This window comes from Bombina bombina, chromosome 1, assembly GCF_027579735.1.
Source record: "Bombina bombina isolate aBomBom1 chromosome 1, aBomBom1.pri, whole genome shotgun sequence".
Taxonomy (NCBI): Eukaryota; Metazoa; Chordata; class Amphibia; order Anura; family Bombinatoridae; genus Bombina; species Bombina bombina.
This window is the reverse complement of record NC_069499.1, coordinates 826,003,266-826,028,016: the sequence shown is the minus strand read 5'-3', so window position 1 is coordinate 826,028,016 and position 24,751 is coordinate 826,003,266. Positions and strand designations below refer to the sequence as shown.

The following is a 24,751-nucleotide window of genomic DNA, read 5'->3' as shown; positions in this document are numbered from 1 at the left end:
ACTTACCTGAGTCAAATCTGCCCGGCAGCAGGGCAGCTCACAGATATGGAAAGGCTTTCTCCCCCCAATAGACCCGTGGAACAAATAAAGGACCGACTAATCTTGATCAGGCATTCAGGGTAGGGCAGCAGCAAACATGGAAGGCACAGTGAGATGAAAAATCCCAATAGTTACCAAATGCTCAAAAGCCACCACAGCTCTACTGAAGAGACTGATGTGGAACACAGCTAGACCCCAGTAAAAAACAGAACAGCCAGCTCTGCTTTAAAAATAATAAAAACAAAGGATATTCCAGCCTCCAAAATTTAAAAAGAACCTTTATTTCCACATGTGTTCCTCAGAAGAAAACATACTAAATATATGCGCACATATTTTTGCAAAAAAAAGAAAAAAATAATAATTAATAAGCTACAAGCAACAGGAATTTGTAGATAGGGATGCTATGGAAGGACCACTATTTTCTTCTCTAGCTTCTGTGGGGGAAATAGTGCAGCTCTGATTATGTGATCTAGCTCCTCCAGTCCTAACTGTGCATGAAGAACGGATACCGAATCAGATTCGCACTGCACCACAAACTTTAAAAGGCGGTACAGGTCCAGAAGTACATCGCGCAGGACCTGTTGAGACACAAGAAAGGAGGAAGAGGATTAGTCACAGAAGCTGTCTGATACTGAAAAGTAGGAGTTATGGGAAATATAAATACTGGAAGGTAAAAGAAAATGTGTAATAAAAAGGGATGGCAAAGAAAGGAACTGAGTCATAGGATGGCAGCTGGAATATTAAAAAAAAACATCCTAAATGTGGGGAATGAGACATCTAATTCAGCCTATCTATATTAGAAATATTTACACATTTATTTTACAGCCCATGAGTGTACAATTACTAAAGAATAGTTTTATCATTTGCTATTAGACATTACACACTAAATAAATGCTAGCTAGAATAAAGCCAAGAAAAGATCACAGTTCTGATCTACAAAAAAAAAGGGGGGTTAGCATTTTATTCCATAGGAACACAGCCTTCCATCACATACAAACCACCAAAGATACTGAAGGACGGTTTCTGGGAGTCTTTGGACTTCTATATGGAACCCCAGTCTCATTAATTAGCATCTATGCCCCAAATGTTCAACACATCCCATTTTTTCGTAAAATGTTTCAGAAACTAGTAGACATGGCCAAAGGTATTGTCATCCTGGGGGGAGACTTTAACTTCCCTCTCCAACCACTAAAAGATAGTTCAAATATCAACGTCTGCGTTTCTAAGAAAACCGCACAATTTTTGTGGAAAAATATAAGGGAACACAATCTTTATGACTCCTGGAGATATTTCCATGAGGACAAGATCGATTACACATTCTTCTCAGCCCCCACAAAAATGTACAGCAGATTAGATTATTTTTTTGTAAACCAAGTAGGTCTCCCTCACCTTTCAAACTCCCAGATCAAAGCCACCACATGGTCTGATCACTCTGCTGTATTACTCTCTCTAAACTGGCCCAACTCCAGGAATTCTGAATTCATATGGAAGTTGGACGATGCAATATTACACAAGACTGAGCACACAGAGGCCTTGACACGCTCCCTGCAAGAATTTTTTACTATCAATAACACCCCTGATATTGAAATCTCCACTTTGTGGGAAACACATAAGTGCTATATGAGAGGGGAGTTCATAAAAATTAGGGCACAAAATAAGAAAAGAGCCCGCTTAAGATACACCGAATTGGCTGAATCACTATCTAAATTAGACCTACAACACAAGAAAACACCTACCGACCCACAAGTATTACAAGATTTAATGCGCACTAGAAATCAATTGAAATCTCTCCTAGCCCAAGAACAACAAGCTATCACTCATAAAGTTAAACAAAAATTTTTCTATGAAGGTGATAGGGCAGGGAAATTATTGGCCAGAGCTCTTAAAAAGAGAAAACTAAAATCATATATCCACCATTTGATCACCCCTCAAAAACAAAAGGTGCAAACTACCCCGGAGATAGGTGCACAATTCCGGGAATACTACCTTAAATTATATAATATAGCTCCTACCACCGCTAAGCCCATTGAAGACTCAGAGTTAGAACATTACCTACAGAACTGTGTCCTGCCTTCCCTGACTCCCGAACAGAGAGCTGAGTTAGATTCACCCATTACCCATCAAGAAATTATTAGAGGACTTAAGGAAATGAATAAGGGTAAAAGCCCAGGCCCAGATGGCTTTTCAATGAATTACTATCAATTCTTTAAAGATATTTTGTCCCCTTTTCTTCTCCAACTTTTTAATGAGGTGGGGGAGGGGAATCCATTTTCTAAAAACATGGTTGAGGCTCATATAACAGTACTACCTAAACCTGATAAGCCCCCTACAACCCCATCAAACTTCCGCCCTATCTCCTTAATTAATACAGATATAAAGCTTTACGCTAAGATTATTGCCTCCCGTATTAATAAATTTCTCCCTACACTAATACATGTCAACCAAGCAGGCTTTACTCCCTCCCGGGAAGCTAGGGACAATACAATAAAGCTACTTAACCTTCTCGACTATGTCACAGTTAATGAGATACCTACTATATTTCTATCAATAGATGCCGAAAAGGCTTTCGATAGACTAAATTGGAGGTTCTTAAAGGCAACTTTATATAAATTTGGATTTGGACAAACAATAGTTGAAAAAATATTTGCATTGTATAATTCCCCCTCGGCTAGAATTAGACTAAACGATTCCCTAACTCCCCCAATAACTATTGCCAATGGTACGAGACAGGGCTGCCCTCTCTCGCCTTTGCTGTTTGTTCTGGCAATGGAGATTTTGGCATCCAAAATTAGGCAGAACTCAGAGATAAAAGGAATTGAGGTCCAAGGCAATCACTATAAAATGGCATTATATGCCGATGATGTCATGCTCACATTAACATCCCCTGCCACCTCCCTTAAGGCGATATCGTCAGAGCTCTCAAACTATAGCAGGTATTCTTACTTCAAAGTTAATGAAACTAAGTCAGAATTCATCAGCTTTTACAACCCCTCTAATTTGGTAGATAAGATACAAACAGACTTTGGGTATCATCATAACACTAAATCAATTAAATATTTAGGTGTTCAAATCCCTGAAAACAAATCATTAGTATTTTCATTAAACTATCTCCCACTACTGCAAAAACTTAAAAAGGAACTACATGAGTGGAAACATAAAAGTATATCTTGGATAGGTCGTATAAACTCAATAAAAATGATGGTACTCCCCAAGATACTATACACTTTCCAAGCCCTCCCCATACAACTTCCGGACTCATATATACGCTCTTTACAAAAGGCTCTCAACTCCTTTATCTGGTCTGAACATATGATAAGGGTTCCTATGCACACGTTGTATATGCCTAAAGATAGAGGGGGATTAGGGGCCCCAAACATAGCACTCTATAGATTAGCAACACAGCTGGTACGTATCATTGATTGGTGCAAAAATGGGATAAATAAGGAATGGATTGCACTAGAACACTCACTAGCCTCTTTCCCCAATCTTGGTAGCGCCTGCTGGATACCCCCTACCGAACAAACATGTACTACGTCAATATCTTCACTCACAAGGGAAACCTTTAAATCATGGCACTATGTTCTCAAACATTTCCCTTCTATATCATCCGTTCCATCCCCCTTATCCCCAACTATCACTAATCCTGTCTTTCAAATAAAGTACAAAAGTATTGGTACAACCGACAGCACGATCCACACTCTAATTCCATTTAGTAAGGTTTTAAGGGGGCAGTCCCTATGTACAAAAGAAGAGCTACTAGAATTGAATATTGATCACTTCCAACAATGGTATAAGTTTTTCCAACTTCAACACTATATCAACACACACCCTGATAAACAGCAAATTCTTAGAACACGTACACCGTTTGAAAATATATGCTTCTCACAAGTGGCGACTAAGGGCCACCTCTCTATGACCTACCAACAACTATTAAGTTATCACTCACGCAAGCTACCATCATATACAGAGAAGTGGGAGAAAGATTTTAACTCCCCTCTTACAGAAAAGGATTGGCTTACCATAATTAAACACATGAACTCTTCCACCACATCTATGAAATTCAGGGAGACAAACATGAAGTTACTAAGTAGATGGTATTTGACACCACATAGGTTATCCCTGATCTACCCTAACACCCAAGCCTTATGCTGGAGAAATTGCGGCCAGACAGGTACACTGCTTCACGTGTGGTGGCACTGTCCAAAAATACAGGAATTTTGGAGAATGGTGACCTCTGAGATTCGCAAAGCCACACACCATGACATATCCCTAGACCCACAGACGTGTTTATTTCATAAGCCAACCAAGATTAGATGCAGGCTCAGAGCGGTAATACTGAATATGATGCTGAATTGTGCTAAACAGTTAATTCCAAGACGATGGAAAAGTACTGATGTTCCATCTAGAGAGGAATGGATAAACTCCATCACATTAACATTATCCCTAGAGAAATACCACTATGGTTTAGTGAACAAACTGGAGGAATATTATTCTATTGTGTTTCTATGGGAAGAATATTTGAATGCTGTAAAAAAGAAAAGAACTTAGAATGCCTTAATCACCAACCTGTTTAAGAATACCACCTCTGTAAGTTAGCCTAGTTTTGAAGGACTAGAACATTATTGTTAATCTATTGCCTGTGAATTAACTGAGACCTGAACTGCATTATTGTTTTACAACTGTAATTGTTTGATTTCTGTTAATAAAAAATTTTCAAAAAAAAAAAAAAAAAAAGCCAAGAAAAGATTAGTATGAGAACAACATGTAGATGGATTTTTTAAAAGTTTAATTAGTTTAAATATTGAGAAAATAAGTGTAATGCAATGGGTGCTGCCATGTTGTAACTTAGATTTCTTTCTCTGCTGAGGCTAAGATAGTTATAAATAAGTCAATGGGGTGTGCAGCCAAAGGCAGTGTGGAATATAAGTGTTCTGCACTTCTATTTCTAACAAGTACTGAAAAGCTCACAATAGTCAGAGTGAAATTACAGGAAAAGGGAACAAAATAAATAATGAAAGTATATTGCAATTTTTTTATATATACAATTTATCATGTTATATTACCTGCTCAAAGTATTTAATGTCCCTTTCATTTAGCAGTTTCAAATCAGGAGGCAGTCACCAACTATTTATTTTCATTTTTATAAAAACAAGATCTTCTAAATCCATGAATTTCATGTGCTATTTCAGCTACATGTTGGCATGGAAACCAGAAGTGGAGGCTTCGGCCTAGCTGAAGAGTCTATTTTGGTGCCATGGAAACAAAGTAGGCAGCATGGCATTGTAATGCTTTAAACAGCAGTGAATGTCAGAAATACAAACATCTAATCAAATATATTAACCCAGAGGGAATATAGCTCAGTAAATTGATGTAAAACTTATGTATTTTTTTAAATCAAATGCAATGCCAGTATCTTAAAAGTGTTTTTGTTTTGTTTAGATCTACATTTTATAGTATTAATAGAGTGGTAGCCTTGATTACAGATGCATTGTCAGTTCAATGACAGTTAGAACTGGACCCCCTCACACTTATTGATCTCTGGGAGACTTAGTAAGGTTGCGATTAATTATTCACGTTGTCACTAACAGTAAAACTGCAAAGCAGCAAATAATAAAATAGATGAAGATTGAATGTGTGGGATTATCAAAGGACTAAAATGTGCTTCAAACATACAATTAGTGACCTTCTAAACATATTCAATACAATAAGACACTGTGACCTAATTTGAAATAAGGAACACATTTGATAGACTTTAAATCATTTGCTCATAGAAGAAAAACAAAACACATTATGATGGATAATGAATATGCACAAAGCCTGTCTAGTGTAAAACTTCCAGCCATGTAGTTGAGTTTTTACTTTATTTCTTTGCTATATCCTATTACCATGTTAGTTTAAATTTACATATTAGATTTAACATACAGGGGCGTAACTACAGGGGTCTCAGAGGCACATACATCTAGAGGCCCCTTCTGGCCCTCCAGTCAGTAGTGGTATTTCTATATGGGGGTCTGGTGTACCTTGGCTCCACTTACATCATGTAATTATTATTATTATAAGTTCTCTGAGGAAAATTACAACCACATAATGTTACTGCGCATGCATGCTTGTACGTCACCACTTTCATTAAAAACCTGAGGACTAATTTTAATCCCCGGAAAAATTTGCTACCGATGTGCGCATGCTTGTATTTACGTAATCACATTCCACACATTTTTTTTGAAACATATGTGGAGTGTGATTACGTAATTGTGCGCTTGCACAAATTGTGGTACCAAATTTCGACAGAGAAGCAAATCTAGACAGAACACCGGCTCTCACAAACCTCACTCTGCCCGACTGGCCCCAGCCCCTACTCACTAGGCTGCACTGCCTAAACTTATTGGTAAACCTTTCCCTGCAACAGGCTAAATTTTAGGTGCGACTGGCATTGGTGTGCAGTGGCTAGCATCAAGAGCATTCATGGGTGTCTTAGGAGCTCCAAACCAGGGTGCCAGGGCCTATTTTGAAGGCGCCAGTGGCGCCAGGGTTTGTCGAACTCTGGATTAACATATCTGTCTCTAGCATGTAAATTTGCAAACAAACAATGCTCTGCACCAAAAAGTGGAAAAACAATAAAAAGCAAAAAAACGAATGTTTTATATGGTGGCCAGAAGCACAATGCACTATCCCCTAGGCCACAAGGAGGGATAATCTGAAACCCCCAGTGTAGTAAGTTTATATGTGGGGTTAATGGTGCTCTATCTTTGGCAATGGGTTTAATGCACTATATGAGGGTAACAAAGGGTTAATAATATTTCTTATATGAAACCCAATTTTTTATCTCATGATTAAGATAGAGCATGCAATTTTAAGCAACTTTCTAATTTACTCTTATTATCAATTTTTCTTCATTCTCTTTATATGCTTTGTTGAATGAGCAGCAATGCACTACTGGTTGCTGACTGAACACATGGCTGAGCCAATTACAATTGGTATATATAGATATATATCTATATGCAGCCACCAATCAGCAGCTAGAACCTAGGTTCTTTGCTGCTCCTGGGTTTTCCTAGATACATTTTTCAGCAGAGGATAACAAGAGAAGGAAGCAAATTAAATAATAGAAGTAAATTGGAAAGTTGTTTAAAATTGTATTCTCTATCTGAATCATGAAAGAAAAGGTTTGGGTTTCATGTCCCTGTAATGTAAGGTATAATAACAAGAGGTTATTACTGCTCTATTTATGGAATAAAATTCAATATCTGGTTCACAAAGGTTCATTACTAATCTATAAGAGTCTCAGAAGTGGGTAAATACTACTCTATACGTGACTGGCAAGGGGTCGATATGACTCTAAATGTAGCTCACAGGGATTAATAATGTTTGCATGAGGCTAACACAGGGGTATTGCTGCTCTAAAATGTTAATAATTAGCTGCTCAGTTGTAAAAAAAAAAAATGTATAAAGTAAATGTGTAAAATGTGGGTTGGACATACAGATATATTTGTGCCTAGGGCAGCAGGAAACCTAATTACATTACTATCTGCAATCTATTGTACAATAGCATTACCTGCAAGGCAACACTTCTTAAAGGGACACTGTCGGATAGAGCACACACCTTTAAATAACAACTTTCCCATTCACTTTCATTATCTAAATGTGTACAATCTTTTTATATGCACACTTTCTGAGGCACCAGCTCTTACTGAGGATGTGCAAGAACTGACAGAAAATATGCATATGTATTTTGTGATTGGCTGATGTCTGTCACATGATGCAGGGGAAGGAAAATTTAACACATTAAAATCTGTCAGAAAAAAATCTAATACTCATTTTAAATTCAAACTACCTGATTTTTCATTGTCTTTATTATGCATTTGTTTATTATTCAACTGTACTGTGTTTATTAATTCTTTAAATGTTTCTTGGGACTGGGAGGTAAGTGGTCTTCTTTTGAGCTGAGCTGGTTGTCTGAGCAGTCAAAGAACAGTTTGTTATAATCTAGATAGGGACTAGGCTTATTAAATTTATTTCCTAAAGGTGACCTAGAACTGCCCAAACCTAAATAGCAGAAAAAAAATCAGACTAATCTACCACAAAGTAATAATTCAGGCCTGGAAACTTTGTTCTAGAATAATAAAATATGGCCTTGGTCAATCTAATCATGTCCCAGAACACAAACCTTGAATATGCAGTGTCACACAGTGGGGTGGACTTTACATTTTAAAAACACGTTCATTTAAAGGGACATTGTACACTAGATTTTTCTTTGCATAAATGTTTTGTAGATGATTAATTTATATAGCACATCTGGGGTGTTTTGTAACAATGTATAGTTTTGCTTATTTTTTTAATAACATTGTGCTGACATTCAGACTCCTAACCAAGCCCCACAGTGTCAGATGTATACGCTCAATTACAGACTCCTGATGTCTCCTGTTTGTTATCTGTCTTTTCCTATGAAGGGAATGGGGGAGGGGGAGTGTCTTATCTTTCTGTTTCCCCAGTCCCTTTCAGTGGGTGTCCCAGCCTAACCTGAGAAACAGTGCTAAATCTGGAACTTCTTAGTAAGTTTTAAAATGTTTTATACTGGATTTTTACATCAGTATCTGTGCATATTCTTGTGTCTATTACATGCTGTTATATGAAAATTGGCGTATACTGTCCCTTTAAACACAAGATTAAATATTTATGAGGCTTAGGTCACATTGTACTCCAAAATTTTCTATCAAGTATACAATAAGTAGCAGTTAAACATTTTTGTATATGAAATAGCTGGTTTTGTTCTTTGAAACCACAACTTATTAAAATGGACTGAACCTGCAGGGAAATCAGACCTTCTTATCACTTTCTATACACAGATATGCTTCCTTATCTTATCTCTCTCTGTCAGTGACGTGCAGTGAGGTCAGAGGCAGGTGAGGCACTGGCTAGGATATGCCTTCATTCTTTAGATATCCTTTGTTGAAGAAATAGCAATGTACATGGGTGAGCCAATCACATGAGGTATCTATTGTGCAGCCACCAATCAGCAGCTACTGAGCATATTTAGATAAGATTTTCAACAAAGGATATCAAGAGAATGAAGGAAATTAGATATTAGATGTAAATTGGAGAGAGAGAGAGATAGAGAGACAGAGGGGAGAGAGAGAGACACAAAGAGAGACAGAGGGGAGAGAGACAGAGAAAGAGACCATGGGGGAGAATGAGACGTAAGGAGAGAGACAGAGGGGGTGGGAGAGACAGGGAGAGAGAGATGGATAGAGAGAGACAGAGGGGGAGAGAAATAGACACAGAGGGGAGAGAGAGAGAGAGGGGGAGGGAGAAAGGGAGAGACTGAGGGGGAGGGAGAGAGAGATAGAGACAGAGGGGAGAGAGAGAGACACAGAGGGGAGAAAGAGAGACAGAGAGAGAGAGAGGGAGAGAGAGGGGGAGGGAGAGAGAGAGAGAGGGGGGGGGGAGGGGAGAGGGAGGGGATAGAGAGAGAGAGAGGGGGGAGAGAGAGGGGATAGAGAGAGAGAGGGGGGGGGAGAGAGAGAGATAGAGAGAGACAGAGGGGATATAGAGAGACAGAGGGGATAGAGAGAGACAGAGGGGATAGAGAGAGACACAGAGGGGAGAAAGAGAGACAGAGAGAGAGAGAGGGAGAGAGAGGGGGAGGGAGAGAGAGAGAGAGAGAGGGGGGGGGAGGGGAGAGGGAGGGGATAGAGAGAGAGAGAGGGGGAGAGAGAGGGGATAGAGAGAGAGAGGGGGGGGAGAGAGAGAGATAGAGAGAGACAGAGGGGATATAGAGAGACAGAGGGGATAGAGAGAGACAGAGGGGATAGAGAGAGACAGAGGGGATAGAGAGAGACAGAGGGGATAGAGAGAGAGGGAGAGGGATAGAGAGACAGAGGGAGAGGGATAGAGAGACAGAGGGAGAGGGATAGAGAGACAGAGGGAGAGGGATAGAGAGATAGAGGGGGAGGGATAGGAGACAGAGGGGGAGGGATAGTGAGAGAGAGAGAGACAGAGGGGGAGGGAGAAAGGGAGAGACAGAAGGGAGAGAGACAGAGGGGGAGAGAGAGAGACAGAGGGGGAGAGAGAGACAGAGGGGATAAAGAGAGAAAGAGGGGATAAAGAGACAGAGGGGGAGGGATAGGAGACAGAGGGGGAGGGATAGGAGACAGAGGGGGAGGGATAGGAGACAAAGGGGGAGGGATAGGAGACAGAGTGGGAGGGATAGAGAGAGAGAGACACACACACAGAGGGGAGAGAGAGAGACAGACAGAGGGGAGAGAGAGACAGAGGGGAGAGAGAGACAGACAGAGGGGAGAGAGAGAGGAGAGAGACAGAGGGGAGAGAGAGAGAGACAGAGGGGAGAGAGAGAGAGAGGGGAGAGAGACAGAGGGGAGAGAGAGAGAGAGGGGAGAGAGAGACAGAGGGGAGAGAGAGAGAGAGAGAGAGACAGAGCGGAGAGAGAGAGAGGGGGGAGAGAGAGACAGAGGGGAGAGAGAGACAGGGGGGAGAGACAGAGAGACACAGAGGGGAGAGAGAGAGGTGGGGAGAGAGAGAGAGAGGGGGGGGGGAGAGAGAGAGACAGAGGGGAGAGAGAGAGAGGGGGATGGAGGGGGAGAGAGAGGAGGATGGAGGGGGAGAGAGAGAGACAGAGGGGGATGGAGGGGGAGAGAGAGACAGAGGGGGAGGGAGGGGGATAGAGAGACAGGGGAGGGGGGATAGAGAGACAGGGGAGGGGGGATAGAGAGACAGGGGAGGGGGGGATAGAGAGACAGGGGAGGGGGGGATAGAGAGACAGGGGAGGGGGGATAGAGAGACAAGAGAGGAGGGGAGAGACAAGGGAGGGGGGGAGAGAGAGAGAGAGACAAGGGAGGGGGGGAGAGAGAGACAGGGGAGGGGGGAGAGAGAGACAGGGGAGGGGGGGGGGAGAGAGAGACAGGGGAGGGGGGGAAGAGAGACAGGGGAGGGGGGGGAGAGAGAGACAGGGGAGGGGGGGAGAGAGAGACAGGGGAGGGGGGGAGAGAGAGACAGGGGAGGGGGGAGAGAGAGACAGGGGAGGGGGGGAGAGAGAGACAGGGGAGGGGGGAAAGAGAGACAGGGGAGGGGGGAAGAGAGAGAGACAGGGGAGGGGGGAAGAGAGAGAGACAAGGGAGGGGGGGGAGAGAGAGACAAGGGAGGGGGGGGAGAGAGAGACAAGGGAGGGGGGGGAGAGAGAGACAAGGGAGGGGGGGAGAGAGAGACAAGGGAGGGGGGGAGAGAGACACAGGGGAGGGGGGGAGAGACACAGGGGAGGAGGTTAGAGACACAGGGGGGGAGAGACACAGGGGGGAGAGACAAAGGGGAAGGGGGGAGACAGTATTGTTGTAGTTATGTTATGGTGGTTGAGGAAGGCAGCACACTAGTCACTGTCACACACACATCCATCTAACATCACTGACAGACTGCTCACAGTCTCACAGACAACAGTGAGACTCGAGTCAGACTCAAACAAGTTGTGTTCCTTTCTTCCACTAGCACGGCAGCTGCACTGCTGCTGCAGCTCTGAACTCTCACTGACCTGTTATGAGCCGCCCTCACTCACTGTGCACCGACAGACACCTCCGGAGTCCGGCGTGACCATCCGTCTCCGACTGAGACAGACAGTGAGTGCGTGAGAAGACCTCTTCAAACTAGGACCGTCTGACTGATGCTGTGCATGTATGTAGTAGAGAAAGAACAGCCTCTTCCACAATGTGTATTATATTAATGTTGCAGTTTATCGTTTGGTTGAGCAGTACCAGGTTATTTGGGAACTATTTATAAACTGTATGTCTGACTCTGACTGACTTCTTCATCTTCATTGATCTTCATCTAGTGTAGTGATGACTGTGTCTAACGCGTTGACTCTCGACTCCGCGCCACCTGATCTCCCTCCCACCCGCCGCATGTCCCACCCACTGACTAGTAGTCACTCACTGTCAGTGAGACTGGGACCACGCGGCACGCTGATTGGCTGAGGCAGGCAGGGCTGAGAAGGCTCCCGAGGCTGCCATAGACTAGCCTCTATTGGGAGCGGTATGGGCCGAGACAAAATGTTAGTCGCCACTGGGTGGCAGTCTCCTGCGGCCCATACAAACAAATACAATAATATTGCGCAACGGAAGGGCTCACAGCCTCTTCCTACTTGCGCAATATGATTGTATTTGTTGAGAATACAACACGACAGTCAATTAAGATAGCTGAGTGGGTGGCAGGGGGGTGTGACTAATTAATACACAAATTTTTTTTATAAATTTTTTTTTTATTTTTTTATTATTAAAAATGTATTGGTTGGTGTAATTACACACATAGGACAAGTGAGGCGCTGCCTCACCTGCCTCCTATGACAGCACGTCACTGCTCTCTGTATACCAAAGCCGAATACTTAGAGAGAACAATTGAAAATAAATATTTTATTAATCATCTGTCCTATTCCTCATTGGGAGTGTAATTTCTTTATCTGGCTAAATTTACACATTTTTATTTATAGTCAATACTTAAGTATTGACATTTTCAGTATAGGTAGGGATACCACAGGTAAAAGAAGCTATTTAAAATGCCAAAATAAAGGTAAATAAGCACAGGAAGTGAATTTTTTTTAAAACTAATACCTTTTTGGCAGTGACAAATCTCACAGAAGTCGGTTTATGCAGAACTGGAACATACATTAAAAAATAATTTTTTTAAGTTTTTAGACTACATTTTTAACAACAGAATACAAAAACAGTGCTTTGCAGTCATGTTATATATCATTTTTTTCTACTAGCTGGAATTTACGGGTTTTCTTTCATTTCTCTTTGGGAATGTTCTGTACTCTGAGTGACATTGTAACTATGAATGAACTGCTGTCCTAGTTTTGTAATAAAGTGATTTTTACGGTTTCTGTCCCTTCACCCTTAGCTTTCTACTGGGTTTTACGTTTTGTTACATTTTGTTGTATTTAAAACAATGCTACATTTAAACCCTTTATATGTTGCAGTCTGTCCTTATACAGGTATACCTCACTTTACAGCGCTTCACTTTACAGCGCTTCGCTAATACAGCGCTTTGTGGAGCTGAAGTTCAACCTCCAATTATTTTAAAACAGTGCTGTAATCTTTGTGAGATTGCAAGAAAAGTGACTGGCACCATTTTATTATGCTTAGTTCCCTCTGTTTACAGCATTACAGTGCAATCTGTGTCTCAGTGCTATACTCTGGCAAATTTTACTACAGTGATTGTCACTATTTTACAGGTACAGTATTTATTGAATACTGTGCTGTGCGAGTGTTAAACTAAACTTAGCGCTATTGCACCCCTAATATAAGTTAATTAAAACCTGTTTTTAAGTTTTTAAACACACTGGCAAGTGAAAAGAAAACTAAAACTGCCTTGTTTCACTTTAAGGCGGTTTTCACTTTACAGCGGGGCTCCGGTCCCTAACCCGCTGTATGAGCGGGGTATACCTGTATAGCATTTTTATTCATTGAAGGACCAGTAAATAGATTTGCATAATCAACAAATGCACAATAACAAGACAATGCAATAGAACTTAGTCTGAACTTCAAATAAGTAGATTTTTTTTGACAAATTTTATTTATGTCTATTTCCACTCCTCCTGCATCATGTGAGAAACATCAGCCAATCACAAATGCATATAGGTATATTCTGTCAATTCTTGCACATGCTCAGTAGAAGCTGGTGACTCAAAAAGTTTAAATATAAAAATACTGTGCTCATTTTTTTTTATGGTAAATTTGAAAGTTGTTTGAAATTGCATGTTCTATTTGAATCGTTAAAGTTTAATTATGACTTGAGTGTCCCTTTAAAATAAAGTACCCTGGTTTGTTTTATTAATCTGTTATGGTATTTTGTTTGCTTCTAAAAACATTTTAATGACATTCAGAAATGCTAAGACCTTTGAGGAATGTCACTCAATCACTAGACTTTTTTTTAATTAAAAGGACACCAAAGTCAATTTTTCTATATGAATAGTACATATTAGCAGATCTGAATACAAAACAAATGTCCGGTCCGCTTCCAACTCTCTAAGGGACTGACGATCAAAAACTTATAGACATTCATCTCACAAAACCTTTGGAATATTTTTATTGTAATGTAGGTGTGTAGGTAGTGGCATAAACAGCTGTGAAGCAAAATTTTGCCTTTCTAAATTTCACAGCACAGACGAGACTTAGATAATCTTTCCTGAGGGGACAGTTTTAGATTATTAGGCTCTAAGTGTTTTGTGTGACCCTCAGCACCAAAGGGACATCATCATTTGTTATTGAAAAAGCAGGTCCAGACTACTCATAAGGTTTTTCAGCATGTGTATTTGTACCAAATTTAGTACATTTGAGTGCTTAACGAGTAAGAAAGTTCAAAATTGAAATGTGCATTAAAGCGCCAGTAAACCTAGAAAATAATGTTATATAATTCTGCACATAGTGCAGAATTATATAACATTATTTTAGTGCTAGCTTTATGTAACCTAATATTGCCGGCATTTTTTCAGACCTGCCCTCTGTGCTCTACTGAGCGGGTCTGGTTTTCCCTCAGAGCACATCTGGCCAGATGTCTAGTCACAGCCCGGCCCGACCGCGCCATTACACTCAATGTAGCTCGCTCCCACTGTCAGACAGAGCAGGAGCGAGCTACATTGAGTGTAATGGCATGATCGGGCCGGGCTGTGACTAGACAGCTGGCCAGATGTGCTCTGAGGGAAAACCAGACCCGCTCAGTAGAGCACAGAGGGCAGGTCTGAAAAACATTCTTTTTTTAATAAAAAATGCCGGCAATATTAGGTTACATAAAGCTAGCACTAATATAATGTTATATAATTCTGCACTATGTGCAGAATTATATAACATTATTTTCTAGGTTTACTGGCGCTTTAATGCATTTAAATTTTATATAGAAGAATGTTTGCAATATACAGTACTTCCATTTGTACAAACTGCTTCTAGTAAAACATACTAAAACAATGCTGTGAGGATCCATGCACCAGCATTAAAACACTGCACCTTCTTAGAGAGCCAGCAGTGACTTGTATGACTCAAATGAAATCTTCACAACAACAATACACAACACCGACAGCTCTCTGAGCTTGAATACTCACAGCATATTTATTTCACTTTAACTACTTTATGAAGATTGGGATTTAATAAAGAGTTACTTAGGGAGAGCCAGCGGATGCTTCAGATTAAGCAGCAAACACAGATAGATCTATAGCTCTCACCGGTAATTATTATTGGGTGTGTAACCACATAAGACCTTAGGGTACATTCCAAAGTAATGTTACTACCTTAATGATTATGATTAGAATCAGTATAAGAAACAAATCTGTGTCCTTGTGTAATCTGAACTAATTCTGCCAGTCTCAGGGTATTAGATAAAGCCTGCAAATGTAACATTACAAATCATTTAAATGTTTTTAAATCTCCACATATAACTAAATGTCACAATTAAGCCTACTAGAAATGATTAAACTTTATTTATAAAGCGCCAACATATTACGCAGCGCTGTCCACGGGTACAATTGATATTAGTAAAATAATGATACAGAAATAAAGCAAAATAAGTCAGATAGCATTTGGGTAAAAGTAATCATAACATGGTAAGGTTTGAAATCACTTTACATAAGTAGTGTTACAAGGGTTCAACCAATACATTTAATTTTAAGAAAGAAAATAAATGATTTAATATTAAATAGCATAAATTGGGGACAAATATTCTCAAATAAAAAAACAGGATAAATGGATAACATTCTAAACTTTGGAATGTTGAGTCTGTTCTACTTTCTTTGAATAATGTAAATGTCCTACATGTTTCCTAATTTCTCTTAACACATTTTTATTTAGCCACATTGGCTTGAATTTATTTATTTTACTTTTATAACCATGTGGTATGTGTTGATATGTATATTTATTTAACAAATACTGTAACAGGTGTGTAGGTAGTGACATAAATAGCTCTGAAGCAAAAAATAGCCTTTCTAAATTGCACAGTACAGACACGATTTAGATAATCTTGCCTGAGGGGACAACTTTAGATCATTAGGCCCTAAGTGTTTTGTGTGACCTTCAGCACTAAAAGGACATAATTTGTTATTGAAAAAGCAGTCCCAGACTAGGCTAGAGGAAAGGAGATTTAATCTTCAGCATTTGTTCACTGTAAGAGCAATCAAAAACGCATTGCCTTGCCTAAGGAGGTAGTGAGTGCCAATACTTAGATAAATTTAAAAACAGCTTAGATAGATTTCTGGCTAGAAACATAATTCAGGGATATGATTAAACTCAAAAACAAGGGAAACTGCAAGGTAACCAAGTATTATGCAAAAGTCAGAAATCCCAAAGCATGTGTAATAGAGAGCATGATGATCCTTGGTGTTCAGACTAGAATGTGTTTTTGTCTGATTCTCTTGATACCTTGAAGTATCCAAGATAAAGCAGGAAAAACAGAATTTATGCTTACCTGATAAATTACTTTCTCTTGCGGTGTATCCAGTCCACGGATTCATCCTTACTTGTGGGATATTCTCATTCCCTACAGGAAGTGGCAAAGAGAGCACACAGCAGAGCTGTCCATATAGCTCCCCCTCAGGCTCCGCCCCCCCAGTCATTCGACCGACGGTTAGGAGAAAAAGGAGAAACCATAGGGTGCAGTGGTGACTGTAGTTTAAACAAAATTTTTTTTTTTTAACCTGACTTAATTGCCAGGGCGGGCCGTGGACTGGATACACCGCAAGAGAAAGTAATTTATCAGGTAAGCATAAATTCTGTTTTCTCTTGCAAGGTGTATCCAGTCCACGGATTCATTCTTACTTGTGGGATACCAATACCAAAGCTTTAGGACACGGATGAAGGGAGGGAACAAGACAGGTAACCTAAACGGAAGGCACCACTGCTTGCAAAACCTTTCTCCCAAAAATAGCCTCCGAAGAAGCAAAAGTATCGAATTTGTCTCTCCCACTCCCTAGTCACAATATCCGCCACCCTCTTAGGGATCGGAAACGCATCAGTGTATACGGGGACTTCTAGATATTTGTCCATTTTACACAATTTCTCAGGGACCACCATGGGGTCGCAATCATCCAGCGTAGCTAATACCTCCTTAAGCAGCACGCGGAGGTGTTCCAGTTTAAATTTAAACGCTAAGGAATCTGATTCTGCCCGCTGAGAAACCTTTCCTGTGTCAGAAATTTCTCCCTCGGACAGCACATCCCTCACTGCCACTTCAGAGTGTTGTGAGGGTACAACAGATAAATCATCCAAAGCTTCTGATTGCTCATACTCTGTTCTTAAGACCGAGCTATCACGCTTTTTAGGAAAAACTGGCAGTTTGGATAGGAATGCCGCAAGGGAATTATCCATGACTGCTGCTAATTGTTGTAATGTAATAGGGGCCAATGCGCTAGAGGTACTAGGCATCGCTTGTGCGGGCGTAACTGGTGTTGACACATGGGGAGAGGAAGGTAGGCTATCCTCGTTACCTTCTGTCAAAGAATCATCTTGGGCTACATCTTTAAGTGAAACAACATGATCTTTAAACTGCATAGACACATTAGCGCACTTAAAACACAAATGAAGAGAGGGTTCCACCATGGCTACTAAACACATAGAGCAACGTCTATCTGTAGGCTCAGACATGTTAAACTGACAAGTAAATAGACTTAGACAGCACTCAAATACTGAAAAATACAATTTGAGAAAAAACGGTACTGTGCCTTTAAATAATAAAAAGCACACACTTTTTTACTAAATCCTCAAAAATGATCCAATCTTTCTGAAATTTTCACCATATGATCCTAATGCTTTGAAATGATTGCACAGTGAATTTCAAGTCAATTAACCCCTTAATGCCCAAACCGGAGCAACCTAAAGCTGACAACCGGTTAGCAAACTACAGCACCATGCCACAGCAATCTGCTGTGGCCCTACCTGCCCCTGGGGATTAGTTTGATCGAAAATAAGCCTCTATGAAGTCTTTGGACCCTCCACATGAAGCTGCATGAAGCTGTCTGCCATCTCAACTGCGGCGCGAAATTTAGGCCCCGTCCCTCTCCACTCCGGTGTTGTGGGGCCTTCAAAACCCTAAACAGGTGTCTAAATATATGCCATGTGGAATAAAACCCCATAAATCACATCCAAATGTAATAAAAACTTGTATAATGATTAGTTTTTCTTCTATAAAATAATCGATTGCCCTTTAACAGTGTCCACCAGTTATTGAGCCCTGTTAATTAAGCCTTTCTTCTATACTGAGTCTCAGAATATGGCTTACCTTCCCCACATGGGGATTCTTGTCAGTCTTCTAGCATTACTAAGTCTTGACTAGAAAAAAATGACTGAACATACCTTATAGCAGTTAAGCCTGCAAACTGTTCCCCCCAACTGAAGTTTTCTGGTACTCTTCAGTCCTGTGTGTGAACAGCAGTGGATTTTAGTTACAACATGCTAAAATCGTTTTCCTCTCAGCAGAATTCTTCATCACTTTCTGCCAGAGAGTAAATAGTACAAACCGGCACTATTTAAAAATAACAAACTTTTGATTGAAGATATAAAACTACAAATCTAACACCACATTCACTTTAAACTCCCGTGGAGATGCTACTTGTTAGAGCGGCAAAGAGAATGACTGGGGGGGCGGAGCCTGAGGGGGAGCTATATGGACAGCTCTGCTGTGTGCTCTCTTTGCCACTTCCTGTAGGGAATGAGAATATCCCACAAGTAAGGATGAATCCATGGACTGGATACACCTTGCAAGAGAAATTATGGTTTTGAATTTGCATCTTCCTGTAGATGAATAAATGCAGGTCATTTTCTCAGTTTTCTGGTCCTCTGTATACGCAGACTTAAAAGTACTTTCATAAAATAGTTGGTTACAGAGGTTTTAAAGGGATAGTCTACACCAGAATTTATATTGTTTAAAAAGATAGATAATCCCTTTATTACCCATTTCCTAGTTTTGCATAAAAAACACAGATTAATATACTTTTTTCCCTCTGTGATTTCCTTCTATCTAACCCTCTGCAAACTGCCCCCTTATTTCAGTTATTTTGACAGACTTGCATTTTTCGCTTATCAGTGCTGACTCCTAGCTAACTCCACAGGCATGAGCACAATGTTACCTATATTGCACACATGAACTAACATCCTATAGTTGTGAAAACATGCCAAAATGCATTCAGATAAGAGGCGGCCTTCAAGGACTAAGAAATTAGCATATGAGCCTACCTAGGTTTAGCATTAAACTAAGAAAATAAAGCAAAGAGTGCTTCCTCTGAACTAGGCTAGGGATCTTTTGCTCTCTATCCATGCCTTCATATATGAAACTTTGGCATTGCAACACCAATTCCTCAATATACTTAATATCATAGGATGGCCCATTCATTTTTGATGATTTAGAATGGTCTGTTTTTCAGTGTCATGTTCAGTGCGACTCTTCATTCTTCTTTCCTCTCTCCATATACATCCTAGTTTTATGTAGGGACAGGAGAAGCTACTAAAGACTTCTGAAAGTTTCTCCCTACTCCAAGAAGACAAACACTAACAAATCACTAGTTCCTGAATATGGTTTAACATAAGTATGAATTATGTAGTTTGTTGAATTTTTGGTAGGCATTAAATAAAACATGGATTATGATCTTAGTTGCGCTGTCTTCATTTATGCGTATCTAGAAAATAATGAAACAAAAATATTTCCTTGGCCATCTTTCCTTGTGTGCATTTGAGGAAAGCCAGGGCTCTTTGGTGAATTTTCAAGAATACCAATCATTCTGCCTCGTCTTATCTTTCTTAGTACTTAGATGATCAAGGAAAATTAAAGATCATATAGTTCCATCTTTGACTTAAAGCACAATAGTTTTGAGAGGACCCCTTGCAGATAATATCTCCAGCCATTAAATATAATCTGTTACCATTGGATAAACCTGTCTTTCCCTATAACTGAGCTATTTTTCTTAAACATTTCAGGCTCAATTGTTAAGGCAGAATACAGCTTGAGCTGACATAATCCACTAGCTAAATTTAAAGACAATTCTGATAAGCTCTTTAGGCATCTTACTAACAATTGTGGGCTTCTTGAAAGTAATATGCAATAAAAGGGACACTGTACTGTAAAACTGATTTTCCCCTTAATGTGTTTCCAATGACTTGCACCAAATGCAAAGTGTAAAATGTATAAGAAATTGCTCCTTCTTGTTTATTTTTGTATATGAAATAACTGTTTTTCTAATTGAAAATGCAACCCATTAGGCTGAGCTTGCAGAAATAGCAGACCCCCATTTTGTATCTATTTCTTTATATACATGCCTCATTATCTTATCTCTTTGTCTATACTCAAAAACTGATACTTAAGGCCAATTCTCTACAGCTATCCGGTCTAGTGAAATTCTTTAAGATGCTTTATCAGTATTATGAGACCCCCCAAGGATCATTTTAAAGATAATTGTAACATTGGGAACTGTGTATCTCATTATGTGGAGTTCACTAATATGCTTTATGTTAAGAAGAGACACAATTTATAATATGATTCTTAGTAAAATAAGTTGATAATTTCTCTCCATGCCAGAGGCTTTTTGAGAATCGGTCCTTAAAGAGAGCAATTGAAAAATAACACTTTTGTACTAGTCTTTCTCACCTCCTCCCGGGCTGTTGTTGATTCTTGTTTACAAAGCTTTTTTTTAGAGAATAATAATATGCATATTATCAGTATAGGTTTGGTTTTAGCAGACAAAATCAGCAATTTTAAATGACAAAATAAAGGCAAATTAGCTATTTGTAAATAATTTAATGCACTCCAGCAGATAAAGTTGATCATTGGAAACACATTAAAGGGTAGAAAATATTATAATTTTTATAATTCTCTGAAGCATAAGGGGATCTTTGACATTGCAAGATTTCTGAGTAAAGTGACTGAACGAGAGCCGCCATATTGGAAGTGAGGTACTAGGTGTAAGAAAGCCCAGTACAGCCAATGATGGGTGGAGCTTTGGTTGCTAATGAAAAACACCACAGGAAGAATGTCATAAATCATTTTATAAAGTATGATATTTTAAGGGATGTTTGCCTTGCTACATAGGTATACAAATAGATGGTTAATATGGTTAAAGAGACAGTCTACACCAGAATTTTTATTGTTTTAAAAGATAGATAATCCATTTATTACCCATTCCCCAGTTTTGCATAACCAACACAGTTATATTAATACACTTTTAACCTCTGTGATTAACTTGTATCTAAGCCTCTGCTAACTGCCCCTTTATTTCAGTTCTTTTGACAGACTTGCAGTCTAGCCAATCAGTGCCTGCTCCCAGATAACTTCATGTGCACAAGCACAGTGTTATCTATATGAAATACGTGAACTAACACCCTCTAGTGGTGAAAAACTGTTAAAATGCATTCTGAAAAGAGGTGGCCTTCAAGGTCTAAGAAATTAGCATATGAACCTCCTAGGTTAAGCTTTCAACTAAGAATTCCAAGAGAACAAAGCAAAATTGGTGATAAAAGTAAATTGGAAAATTGTTTAAAATTACATGCTCTATCTGAATCATGAAAGTTTATTTTGGCCTAGACTGTCCCTTTAAACATGGTCCTGACCAATATATTTTCATACTGGAACGGATTGAGTAACTAAGAGCACTGAGATAAAAGGGGAGTGTATATGCGAGTACCTTGTGACTGGATATTATTTTCTATTTAAAGAATCCACATATGATTATGTTTTCTACCTGATGAAACAGTGTTACTGAGCTGAGAAACGCGTCGAAGTTTAATGGAAATCATATGGTCACTTTTTTTATCTTTTATATTGTTTGAAAAAACATTGGAGTCGGATTTGCTGCATGTAAGGAGAGCAAGGAGGTTGTGCAGAAATACATACTGTTTTTGAAGCTTACTGTGCCACTTTGGAAAGTCTAGTCAGTATTTGTAGACACTTCTGATTTGAAAGCAGTTACCGGTGTTATCAGAGCACTGGGCCACTGTCAGAGTCCAGTCTGCCCCTATCAGCAAGAGGGAGTATTGCACCTTTTGTGAGTGGCACATCATATTTATACCCGATACTGTGCTTGATGTTTATTGATCTGCACAATGTAGTGTCTTTTTGTTGTACTGTATTATTCAATACTTTATAGAAGTGTTTTCATGGAACAACAGTCCTGTGAAGATGCAAGGATTGGACTGCATTTATCATACATTTGTAGTTATATCAACTAGTCCTTGTGTTTCTGTATTTTGTTTTAATTACCTCTTTATCTGAATCTAATTATTAGAGCAGCATTACAGTACTAAAACCCACAATTGACATAAATGACTGCAAAAGGGGTAAATAAAGTATATTGCAAAGCTGTACTATAATTAAAGGGACATTCCAATCAAACATGTGGATGCTTTTCAGTTTTGAATAGAAGCATTTTTGTACTAAACATGTCTTTGCAAAAATGCTTCTAATAAAAGCTATAGCTGTTTCAAAAATGTATTTAAGTATGTACTGTGCACCAGCATTTTAAACAGCACTAAGGTGCTTGTTCCATCTGGCAATGACTCTATTTATTAATTACTGACATGGTACAAGCCCCACTGGCGCTCTGAGCAGCTGCAGTATTTAAAATGCTGGAGCGTTGAGAATATCTAGCTATGCTTAACATGCACGTGCAGAGAAAAATACTAACACTAAAACAGTGATAACTTTTACTAGAAGCATTTTTACCAATAAATGTATATTGTAAATATGTTTCTGTTCAAAGACGTCATTAATCTATGTGCATTTAAATTTTGACTGAAATGTCCCTTTAAACATTTCATATTACAGTCTCAAGGTGTTCAGTATAGGAATGCAAATATTTCCAGAAGTATAAAATCAAAGATTACATATGACAAAATGCCTACGATGTTATGGAGCTAGCTGTGTGCTTTTTTAGTAGTTTAATTTTGCTTTTGTGGAAATCTCTCATGACAATACAGTGCAAGCATTTAGCAGTGCTTGTGACAACCTCTTTCTTTGTGCTGGAGAGTTTTACTAGTATAAATCTTTGTGATATGCATTAGCATTGAACACTGCAGAAACTCTATTAATAGAAGCCAGTCGCTCAAATGCTCACCCCCCCCTCTAAATGAAAAATGTACAGAGTGGCAGAAATTGGCAGTTTATCTCAGTGGGTAATTAAGAAATTGAATTTGTGCAGGCGGTGAGCTTAAAATACCAAGAAATGGGTGGTTTACTGCAGTGAGCTTAACACTAGAAGTACTGGGCAGAACAATACATAGCAAATTAAAATCTAACAAACATACAACAGCACCTACATGGCCAGGACACTGAACATATTAACCAGTAATTCTTACACTGAAAGACAATAAAGAGTGTGTATTCACGGAGAACACATAAGGCAGCCTAAAAGGTTTGAAGGGATTGATTTGTTTCCTTAGCCCAATCAAATATTGCAGCTTCAGCAACACAAATAAACCCATCTTTGTGTCACAATTTAAAACTACTGAGCTGGTGACACCTTTAAGGGCTTACTAATTAGGTTTGGTTTGCAATACAGTAATTTAGTATTATATATAAATATATATATATATATAGATATCAACACACGCACACATATATATATTATATATATATATATATATATATATATATATACACACACACTTATACAGGTATATATATATAAATATATATATACACACACACACACTTTGGGCTAGATTTATTAACGCTGAGGCGTACAGGGGTGCGTATACGCCTCAGCTCGCCTGTGGCGGGGCGAAATTACCCACAGGTATTCGCCATTGCACACGAGCGCAACTTTGCGCTCGCGTGCAATCCCGCCCCCTGCCCGTGCACAGCCAATCACGCGCGGGCAGGAGCTGTCAATCTCCTCGGTCGGACTCGACCGAGGAGATTGAATTTCGCCACCTTAGAGGTGCGAAGAGCGTAGGGAAAAAGGCGGTCTGGTGACCGCTGCTTGATAAATCACGGCGAGCAAGTTCTTGTGAGAACTTGCAGCCGTAGGGGCTTGATAAATAGAGCCCTAAAGTGCTTCACTTTACAGCGCTTCACTAATACAACACTTTGTGGAGCTGAAGTTTCACCTCCAAGGATTTTGAAACAGTGCTGTACTCATCGTAAGATTGTGAGAAATGCGACTGGCACCATTTTGTTATGCACAGTTCACAGTGCAATCTGTGTCTCAGTGCTATAGTCTGGCAAATTTTACTACAGTAATTGTCACTGTTTTACAGGTATTGAATACTAAAGGAATACTGTAATATATGTTAGTTCAAACATGTTTTCAAGTACAGTGGCAAGTGAAAAGAAAGATAAAACCACGTGGTTTCACTTTACAGTGGGGCTTTGGTCCCTAACCCCCTTTATGAGCGGGTATACCTGTATATATATATATATATATATATATATATATATATATATATGTTACAAACTGCTGTTTGTAACTGGCCCTTTAAATGGAAAATTGCCCTGCTTCCCTGGATTTTGGAGAAGCCTATTTGCCAGCCTCCTTCCACATGACTATGGCCCCTGGAAGATTGTGCCCCTGAAAACCTATTAACTTTTGTTGGGTGTGTGTGGCCCTTTGGGAACCGTCTGGGGACATATTGTGACTTTGGTGAACAATGCCCCCTTTAAGACTATGTCCCCAGACCTGTGAAATGACTTGTCCCTGGCTTTCTCCCACTTGGTTCAGTTTCATTGTGTGCCATTAAGAGTAAAATTT

At 39.6% G+C, this 24,751-nt stretch overlaps 1 protein-coding gene across 1 annotated transcript in view; it reads right to left on the bottom strand.

Annotated features, from left to right (window-relative positions):
- Positions 1-299: 299 nt before the first annotated feature.
- TANGO6 (transport and golgi organization 6 homolog) overlaps positions 300-24,751 on the bottom strand; it is a 284,857-nt gene continuing 260,405 nt past the window's right edge. The window contains exon 18 of the mRNA XM_053699413.1: positions 300-617. Within this exon, the coding sequence (XP_053555388.1) occupies positions 441-617 (177 nt within the window). The 3' untranslated portion in view covers positions 300-440. The remainder of the gene's footprint in view (positions 618-24,751) is intronic.